The sequence below is a fragment of the Nilaparvata lugens genome, chromosome 1, assembly GCF_014356525.2.
Source record: "Nilaparvata lugens isolate BPH chromosome 1, ASM1435652v1, whole genome shotgun sequence".
NCBI classification, from domain to species: domain Eukaryota; kingdom Metazoa; phylum Arthropoda; class Insecta; order Hemiptera; family Delphacidae; genus Nilaparvata; species Nilaparvata lugens.
Window position 1 is genome coordinate 89134 of NC_052504.1, and position 10919 is coordinate 100052.

Sequence of the window (10919 nt, forward strand, 5' to 3'; positions counted from 1 at the left end):
GCTGCTATATATACATTTAATGAAACCCTATCGAAATTTTTTGCCACTGCAGTTCTGTAAGCAGTACGTAGATTTCTTTTCAGATTATTACAGTATAGGTCAAACCAAGGTTTATTTTTGAAATTCGTAGCATTTAATTTAGAAACAATCATTCGCGAAAATTCGGCCTCTTCTTTAATGGCTTGCATTAAATTACCAGCCTATCTGCTAGGACTGTCACTACGGAAATGTACTCTCTCAGAGAGAGAGAGGGAAGCCGAGTACTCTCTACCAGATTCCTCTCTCCATCGATACCCTCTCGCCCACTGACAGTTATCAGTTGATAAGAACGACTTGGCTATTCTTCGATTAGTTTTTAAAAACAACGGCAAATGATCGGAAGACAAGACAGAATCAGACACTATCATATGTCATATCCTCCACCCATTCGAGCCCCTGAATATTAACCCAAATCTGATCGATAGTACTACTGCCATTCGAGTTGTGAAAAATGAATTTTGCTGGCCTATCACTATCACTCCTACCGTACCGTTAACTATTATAAACAGATTATCTTCCATAATATCGACAAGTCTACCTGCATAGCGTGATAAGCATTCATCTAATACAACTCTTCGCGCCCACAGTGAGGAATTATCAAATACTTCGCTATCTACATGTTGATTGAGAGAACCTATACGTGAATTAAAGTCTCCTCCTATTAGAACCGGTAGAGTGGAGAATAATTGTTCGTTTTCATAGAAACAATCCTGCAAACCTTTCAATGATTTTTCAATCTCATTTGGCCTTATGTAAATTAGACCAGCTATACAGCTGAGCATATCATTAGATAACTCAACAAGCAGTGGAGAATCAGTAGCAGTAATCAATTTTGTTTTAAAGCTATTCTTTATCAACATTACACGTCCTCCACTTGGCCTACCTCTAAAATCGAATTTTAAAGCCGGAACTGATAAAATATTATAATCATCAAAACCTCTTATGTATTGTAATGAGTTTAAAGCCATGTTTCACTAATGCATATCAATCACAGAGTAATTATTAAACAGATTAATTTGAGATTTGTGCATATTATAGAAATTTCCAAATCCATGACTGTTCCAATAGATAACATTAAAAAAGTTTATACAATCACTTGAATTAGAGTTTATAAAGTTCTGAGATTTTTGACGTGATTGCTAGGATTGCCGCAACTCACCTCCCTGGGACTGATTCTTCTCATTGGAAACTGCTTGCCTGGGTAATCTGCCACTCTCCAGCCAACCCGCCAACGGGCCCGATACGTTGCTTGCCGCTCGCTTCGAAGTTTTTCTCAGCTGATCGTCATCATTGGGTGAAGCATTGCTTACTGCTCGCTTTGCTGTTTTCCTCGGCTGAACTTCATCATCGGGTGAGCAGCTTTCCGCGGGTGGCGCGGCATGCCACTACACTGGAGCCGTTATCGCCATTACCATGCTGGAAACGGCCATCATCGGTGCAAACTTCGTGTTGAGACTGGCCCTCATCGCCTTGAGAAAACAACGAACTCGACTAACCTCCTGCGATTGGCTTTCCTGAGAAAATCCCCGTGGTCCAGAGCTGCCCGGGAGCCGACTTGAATTTTTCGCATCTGCATCAATGTTATCAGCTTCTTGGATTTTGGAACATGAACTATTGCAAATTCTTTGGCGACGCGATGCTGGATAATTCCTATTGGAAAATGCAGGTCTCTCTAAACCGTTTTCTCGATCAATCTCTTCAATTTCTTCCAGTGTATAATATCTTCCGTCAATCACTAATTTATCAAATCTGATAGTGGAAGAGTGACCGTCTCTTCTCATTCGCTCCTCATACATTTTCAGCTTCTCTCTTATCTCCCTTACTCTCTGTGAATAGTCCTCCGATATACTGATTTTTGTTCGAAATAAATTTTTCCTTGCCTGAAGGACCTCCAACTTTTTCTTGAAGCTCAAAAAATTTGACAATAATAGGACGATCTCTACCTTTATTTCTGCCTAGCCTGTGCACTCTTTAAATGTCCATAGGGTGAATTTTAACTCTCATCATCACTTCCATAATAATTTTTGTAATAATTGTCTCTGTTCGCGCGGGTGACTCCCTATAATCTTCTTTGATGTTGAAGAATAACAAATTAGAACGCCGGGAATGATTTTCAAGACTGTCCACTTTATAACGCAAGAAACTGTTCTCGTCTACAAGGTTTGCAATTTTATCACTTTGTAACTTAGCATCTTTCTGAACTTCACAAATTTCACGCGAAATTTGAGTAAACGAATCTTTTAGCTCACTCAAATTTCTTCATCATAACGTTCTCGGGACCAGGATTCAACTCAACACCTCCAATAATAAGTAACGATGCAAGTACAATAAACCATGAAAAGCAGCACTGTTCTAATTTATACAACACTATGTTATTCACAATATAACACCGAATATTACGAAACGAGCCTATTTGCGCGCGGTAACTTGCTAAATCTATCATCGTTGAGCGATAAGGGAGCACCGAAACTTGCGACCGTTCTCTTCGACTGCTCTATCGCAACTCCAAAAAACTTTAAAAAACATTAATATGTGAATTAATAATTGAAAAACAAATAACAATTATTTATTATGAAGGTCAAGGAAAGAAACCTGTTCTGACGTCAGACACAAGAGTCGTCTGCAAACAATGTCTTTCAGATCTACGTAGGGACTGGAAGACAGCTGCTTTCTGTGCAGTGTGGCGAAAAATAGTTTTTCATTCAATTCAATTCATATATTGCCAATTTAGAATATTCAAGACATATTACAAACTCTTTATAATATGACATATCATTAAAAATATAAATAAATGAACATAATTATTCATAAATATACGTAAATAAAATAAAATATAAAATCGAGGCATCACCAGCAAAAAGAAAACTCTTTGCCTGCTGGTGAGAGTTGCAAAACAGTAAAATAAAAACATAAGATCTCGAAAAAATGAAGAGAATTTAGGTTCAAATTTAACTATGGTAATAATATTTACAGTAAAAACTTTGGAACAGTAGAAAAATCAACAAAAAAAATTGTGCAGAGAAAAACACTGTAAAATAAAAAATTAAGGAAATGGAATTATATGAATTGCTATATTTGATGTAAAAAATATTCTCTCTTAATCCACTCTTTCACGCTCTTTTTACTAATTTTGAAATCCAAATCAAAAGGTATAGTCCAGTCAAATGGTCGTTTTTCACGAAACAGCCCCGAAAGAATTTTTCTCGACGGTTCTATATGAATTTTGGTGCGCTGAATTCGAATCTGGAATTTGCTGACACGCCAGAGGGCGCCTTCACCCCCCAAAACCCCCCAAACCCCCTAAAATTTCGGACTCTTTTTAATTTTCTTATTTTATCCGTAAAGCTTCGAGTTTATGGAGAAAAATTATTCTCTACAAAATTGAAGATAATAAAATTTCCAATGAATTGAGTGTTCGCGCAGGATTCTACCATTTCTGGTTCCGGAGCTACGAGTTTTCAAAAAAGGGGTATTTTTTAAGGGGTTTTCAAATTTATGCAAACCTACCACTTCTACCCTATACACCTTGAATATTTTCCTAGTATAGATAAAAAACCACACATCACGTGAAAGAACAATATTAATTCTGAACAGGATTCCTTAAGAATTTTCGAACTTAGTAGTGGTGGGAGGGGGAATACACCCAAAAATATAAAATCATGTTCTACAGCCAAAATACTAATTTTTCATTATAATACCTTTTCAAGGCCTTCTTAAAAAAAAAAAAACATAATTCGGCTGAACTCATCTCACGAGGGTTACTTTCTATGAGAATCACCCGTTAGAAACATTTAATTTCAGTATTTCCTAGTGGGAGGACTTTAAATATGAGAGACTGTGAAAATTATCAATGTATTACAAATTTTTCGCATATTCAAAGTTGCGTATCTTGTGATACACTTCAGAAAAAAATCCAAAAAGTAGTCAAGGTTGTAGAGAATTTTCTCCTCTTTCCGCTCCCATGAATCGTTTTCCTGATTTCAATACCGTTCTAAAGTTACAGCCAATTGAGAAAATGATTATTTCCATTTTCTCATTTTCTCTGCGATTTTACTGAGTCTCTAAAACGAGTAAGATACATGATATCCGATTGATCTCAAATAAAAGAGAATTACATGCTCTATAAGCTACGTTCCCTTAAATCATTCTTGCATGACTGTTAATTATCGGAAAACTGTCGAGACTGAGAAAATGAGGAAAATATCGCAAATTTATTGATTTTTTGTAACGAATGAATTTAACTCACGATTATATTTTTACAAAAGGCCTTGAAAAGGTATTATAATGAAAAATTTGTATTTTGGCTAGAGGACATGATTTTATATTCTTGGGTGTATTCCCCCTCCCACCACTACTAAATTCGAAAATTCCCAAGGAATCCTGTTCAGAATTAAATGTTCTTTCACATGATGTGTGGTTTTTTATCTATACTAGGAAAATATTCAAGGTGTATAGGGTAGAAGTGGTAGGTTTGCATAATTTTGAAAACCCCTTATTTTTTTTTTTAAATTCGTTGCTCCGGAACCAGAAATGGTCGCGTGATCCTGCGCGACCACTCAATTTATTCGAAATTTTATATCTTCAATTTTGTAGAGAATGATTTTTCTCCATAAACTCTAAGTTTTCGATATTAAATGGAAAAATTAAAGAAAGTCCGAAATTTTAGGGGTTTTGGGGGTGAAGCCGCCCTCGGGCATATCAGTAAATTCCAGATTCGAATTCAGCGCCCCAAAATACATATAGGACCGTCGAGAAGAATTCTTTCGGAAGAATCTTTTCCACTGAGTATTTTATTAAGACTTTTTGACATATAGTTGTCTCACGGTAAAACCTCAAAATCCCGGGAAATCAGATTAGTTAGGTATAACCTTCATTTATTTGAGATGGTTTTTATTATATTTTTTATAATGATGAATAGATTTACCATGAGTACATTATAATCATGCCGCACCCCATATCACGAATCCATATTGTAAAACTGATTGAGCTATGACATGATGAACTGTTTATAAGTTATTTATATTCATTATTCGATATTTTGTTCAGTTTTTAAAATTTATAAGATAAATATCTCAGTTTTTTACACAGATAAGATATGTGAGATTGCAATCTCAAGTTTTCATCTATTATTACTCCGAGATATTTAGTATTATTTACTTTTTCTATTTCTGGGCAGTTACATATTGAATGATTTGAAAAAAGTGAATGCAGTTTCAGCTTGAAAAGATTTTCTGGTTCTCCATTTGAATTTGGTGGAAATGTTTCATATTTTGTTTTATTTACATTTAGACTCCATGGTATTCATGTGAAGCCATCTTCTGAATGTCAATAATTTACTTTCTGCTTCACTGAACAAGCACCGCCAGTCAGCACTGCTAAAGATTATTGCTGCATCATCTGCAAAAGACACAATCCTGCCATTTTTCAATTTTAATTTTAAAATATTATTCACATAGATGAGGAATAAAGGTTTAGGGTGCTTTTCTGTGAATATAAGGACAATATTTCGGATCTATCCTGTAAATAGCTTTTGAATAAATCCAAAGTGATTCCCCTTATTCCTATTTGTTGTAATTCCTTAAAAAGTTTGTCATGTGGTATTGTATCAAAAGCTTTTAATAAATCTAAAAATATTGACATAGTTTTATTTTTGTTATTTGAATTATTGCTAATCTGGTTCACAAAACTACACAATGCATCTTCTGTGCTTTATTTCTTTAAAAGCCAAACTGTTGTTTTTCTATAACATGGTATTTGTTGAAGAAGTTTGATTAATCGTAGTTTAATTAGCTTTTCAACTATTTTAGCTGAATTGCTTGAAAGGCTGATTGGTCTGTAGTTATTGGGTTTAGTCTTGTCACCCCCTTGAATATGGTTTCAGCTTTGCAACTTTAAAATGATCAGGGAAAGTCCCACTTACAGAAATTCTATTGATAATATCAGCTAGAGGCGCCGCTATAATAATGAGCAATTTGTTTCAATGTAAAGTTGGATAATTATGTTATCTGTTCCAGGACTAGACTTATTTTTCAATTTGAGTTTTGAAGGGTACTATAGTTATTAAATTGCAGATCCTCTGCATTTTTACTAATATGTAAAGCTTCTGCATGTCTCATACCCACTTCGGCAAAGAAACTATTCAATGTAGATGCTTCCATTTTTATGTCTTCATTTTGCATGATTGCTATCGTCCATAATATTATTTATGCATTGAGAGTTCTAGGGTTTTGACTATGTTTATTTATTTCATTGGTATAATCGATTTTTTTGAAGTGTTGAGAATTTTTGAAAGGAGAATAAGATCCTTCCAGGTACCTATCCAACAGTTATGAGTTCCAAAACCCATTTTCTATGACAGTTGCAATAAATAAAGGCCACTTGTGCCGTTCTATTGCACGTAAGCATATACTCACTACCTAGTCACTTGGCGTCATGTGGTGGAACGGGTTGGCAGTAAGGGGTGATGTGGAGGCCAACTATTATTATTATTATTTAAAATCCCATTGTTTTATTATTCTATTGCTACATATTGCTACACAATACAATTAAATGAATTATTATCAATGTATCAATAAATTAATTTTTTTCTACTCAAGATTGACAATTATTTCTTTTTTGATATGATTTGAATTGAAAATTATTGTATTGAGATCACTGATTGATTATATATTTCTATGTTTTTTTCTAATATAATGTAAAACTTAACTCCTCCAGTCAAACCTTCTTTAGAAGGTTTTGGAGAATTTATATTTCATCTGGTTTATAATTTTTGAAATTTTCAACTGAAAAGGAATTTTTCTTATCTTCTGTCATTCTTGCTTTTTTATTATTCTTCATTTGTTTTTTGTTGTAAGATTTCTTTTATAAGTGTATTTTTCAGTGTTGTTTGTTATATTTTCTATAATAAACTCCCTTCTTCTGGGGGTACCAGGACAAAGGAAAAAGGAAAAGGAGAGGAAAAAATTATTATTATTATTATTTTTATCCTGTTTGTTTGAGGTTTTGCTTGACCACTCTTCCCCTGGGCTCCGACCCCCCAAAGGAGAGTGACAAGCGATTTTACCAGAGTGATTGCTCCACATGTCCATGTGGTAAACAATCATACTGGGTCCGTTACCATTAAATCGTTTGCCCTGAGTAGACGTAATGAACCAAGGATGACAGCCTTCTGCATTTGACCTGCGAGTGCAGTAGCAGCTCTCTCACAGGCTGGAATGGTTTCAAGGTTGACCAAAAACTCATATCACCCAAACGCCACCATATATAATCAACGCCACCATTCTTATGGAGTAGCCTGGGTTAAGCCTGCCCAGCTCTATTAATAGGTATTGCTATTTTGCCTGGTTTTCCTCCTCCTTGCTGACAATGTTGCCTTCAGCTGGTGCTGAGAACTCGATTACATACATTGTCTTTGCCACTATGTCAAGGAAGACAACATCAGGCTTTGTGGCTCTTAAAAGCCTGGTGGTGGAGAATGAGTAAATTCCAATACACTCGGCACCATTTATTCCCCACAACAGACTCAATCTCCCCTGGGTCATAAGGCAGCACTGGTGTTTTGTCAATTCCATATGAGTGTCTAAGATGGTAATAGAGCACTCGCAGAGCAGCATTATGTCTATGGATGTAGCCCACAGCTGCATGAACAGAGCATGGCAGAGCCGGGCATCTGCAGCATGCTGTGCTGCCTATAATAATAATAATACTAATAATATATGATAATAATATTAAATTTTATTCCTTTAAGTATACAGAATATACAATTGGAAACGTCTTAATATTAATTAAGATCTAAACAAATAATCACGTCAATTCCTCAAATTCTATGTACTATAATACAATAATATACTTAAGGTATAATGTCAATAGGAACAAACATATGTTCAGAATAATTGTTAAATATCCCTTTATCCATATTAAAATACTCAGCTAGTGAATAAAGAGGATTTTCTGTTAGAAGCATTTTAGTCTATTTTTAAAGGCATTTATTGTCATACCTCTCACATGAGGGTAGCTTGTTGATATTTTTAAAGAAACCAACTTTGAACTTCTCTGAACTCTATTAAGTCTGGTATAGGGACATCAATGTTCGCCTATTTCTTGTATAGTGGTGGTGAATATTTCCCTACATATAACTCATCATATTTTTCTTTACATTTACGGCCAACATGAGAACACAAGCTATAAACAGTCATTATCCTTGATTGATGAACAATGGCTTGCAGTGCTCCAAGTAGTTAGCATTGGAAATAGTTTCTTATTGCCTTCTTTTAAAGCAGTAGGATTTTAGAGTATCAGGAGAACACCCGCATAGAGAGAGACCATACGAAAAAGTACTTGAAAGAAAGCAAAGTATGTCATCCTAAGGTATCTTTAGGAACACATTCCTTCAATCTTCGTAGGACATACAAACCTCGGTTCAGCTTAGAACATACATCATCAATATGAGGGCCCCATGTTAGTCTTTGGTCGAGGTGTATACCAAGATCTTCACACTCTTCACATTCCTCTCTCCACTTGTCTCAAACTAAGATCATTTCTTGTGTCTTTCCACTATTGAGAAGCAAGTTATTTGCCCTGAACCATAGGCTCACTTGTTCTTGACAAGTAGACATCTTTTCTTTCAGAGTTGCAATGTCAGAATCAGTCGAGAGCATGGAGGTGTCATCTGCATAGCAAACTATTCTTGAATCAGTGCTGAACCTGCATCATTCATCATAACAAGAATAGCAATGGTCCTAATATTGAACCTTGTGGTACTCCCTGAGGTACATGGCAAGGCTTGGAAATTCTTGTTTTGTTACGCTCACTCAAATACGACTTTATGAGCTTGAGGGACTTTCCATGCACGCCTAGATGATGCTTTTTTCAGCAAAATGTCATGACTTACAACATCGTATGCTTATTTAAGTCATAAAGCATAATGATTAGAATTGAAGCAGTCCATATAATCTTCGACAATGGAGCTAACCGCGTCAATAGTTGATCTGCCCGCCCTATAACCAAACTGGGTATCTGAGAGTAGGCATTACTCCAAATATTCATATAGTTGAGTCCCAATTATGTATTCAAAAATTTTGCTAAAAATTGGAGGGATAGATATTGGTCAAAATTCTCAGGTTGATCCTTGCAACCTTTTTATAGATGGGCACAGTTCTAGAATGTTTGAGAACTGCCGGAAAGACTGACTCATTCATACAAGCATTACAACATGATGTTAAGGGGTCCACAATTGAATAATAACTCTTCAATCAATGAGCTAGATATATTAGAGATATCATTACTGGTTGTAGATTTCATTTCGAAGCAATGGCAAGAACCTGCTCAACTGATACCTCTCTTAACTCAAATCTTGAATCAGATCTAGGGAAAACTCCAAAAAGTTGGTTTCTGATATTTCTGATGCGATAATACTAATGTAATCTCTCTATTGCTTCTAAAAATATTTATGAACGCATCAGGAGAGACTGATGTTTTCCATTGTTGATATGGATTTGAACTTTTTCTAATGATTTTCCAAGCAGCTGAGCATTTATTGCTTGCCGACTCAATAACCCAACATTGGTATTCAGTTTAGATGCTTTCAATTCAGATCTATAGATTCTCCTTAAATTCGATAATTAAATTTTTTCATTTTCCGACCCAAATTCTTGTATTTATTGTAAGCGATGAGTAACGCATTCCTCAGACCACTTAAAGCAGGCGATAGTTTCATCTACTAATTTTGTCATTGTTGGGCTTCCTACTTTTCAAGGAAAAGACCACTTGAAAAACTAACATGTATTGAAAAAGGTTTGAAAATGTCTTCAGCTGATTTGTGAATGAGAATACTAGACCAATCCCTCCTAGAGTTGAGAACGCAGATGATGGTTCCTCCGTAGTTATTGCTCTAAAACTGTAGGACTTACCGGCTTTCAAGCTATTACATGCATTATCCACACCCAAGTTCAAGAAGTTGGACTTTATATTGAAGCATACAGCATCATGGTCTCCTAGCATGACAGGCTCAACAGCCACCTCAAACAAATCAGGATGCAAGTCAGTTGCTACATTATCTAAACAAGAATTCATTCTTGTTAGCTCGAAGTTACTTGAATACAGACAATATGTTTACATTATAATCACCTCCTATTATGAAGTGATGATCATGCACATATTTAGTTAATGATAAAATTAGTCTATCTAATGCATTAAAAAGAGAGCTAGATCACCTTTGGTGATCTATATACGCTATGACAATTATTTTCAAATTTTTATTCCTAACAGCAACAAACTCATGGTTGATTTCATCTGTATACGTGATACATCCATTTCTTTGGAATTATTTACACATCTGTCAGCAATAAAAATAGCTACACCACCATTTTTAGAATTCACTCGGCAGAAGGCAGAGGTCATTACAAAACCATCTATCTTGACTAGACTTAAAAGATCTTTTTTCAACCAATGCTCTGTCAAGCAAGAATATCATGTCTATTGTACTATTTATCACATTGATTCTTGTACTTTATTGCTTAAGCTCTGTACATTGCAAAAGAATACTGAGGTGCAAACAGTGATCTCATTAATATAGAACGGTTGATGAAAGTTACTGATTTGTGTGCTTCTGTTTATAGAGTTCGGTGAGCATGGAAATACCTCTAAAAACTACTCTCTTCTCTGTCCGGGAAAGTATTAGTGATGAGGACATGAATTTTGTAAAATGGGGAGAAAAACATGTGAGATGTTGAACGTGTTATTTTCTACTTAACTAGGAAAAACTGTTTTACTAAATGGTGAAGTATGATATTTTCTGTTGTTGAATTGTGAGTTATCATGCAGATTGTCATCAGAATTTATTGCATCCAGGGCAATTCCATTCTCGTCCAGTTGGTGAAGTG

General features: G+C 35.2%; 1 protein-coding gene across 1 annotated transcript in view; it reads right to left on the minus strand.

Annotated features, from left to right (window-relative positions):
• Positions 1-10110, minus strand: part of LOC120351022 — a 53140-nt gene extending 43030 nt beyond the window's left edge. Inside the window, exon 1 of the mRNA XM_039426828.1 lies at positions 9948-10110. Within this exon, the coding sequence (XP_039282762.1) occupies positions 9948-10110 (163 nt within the window). The remainder of the gene's footprint in view (positions 1-9947) is intronic.
• Positions 10111-10919: the final 809 nt, after the last annotated feature.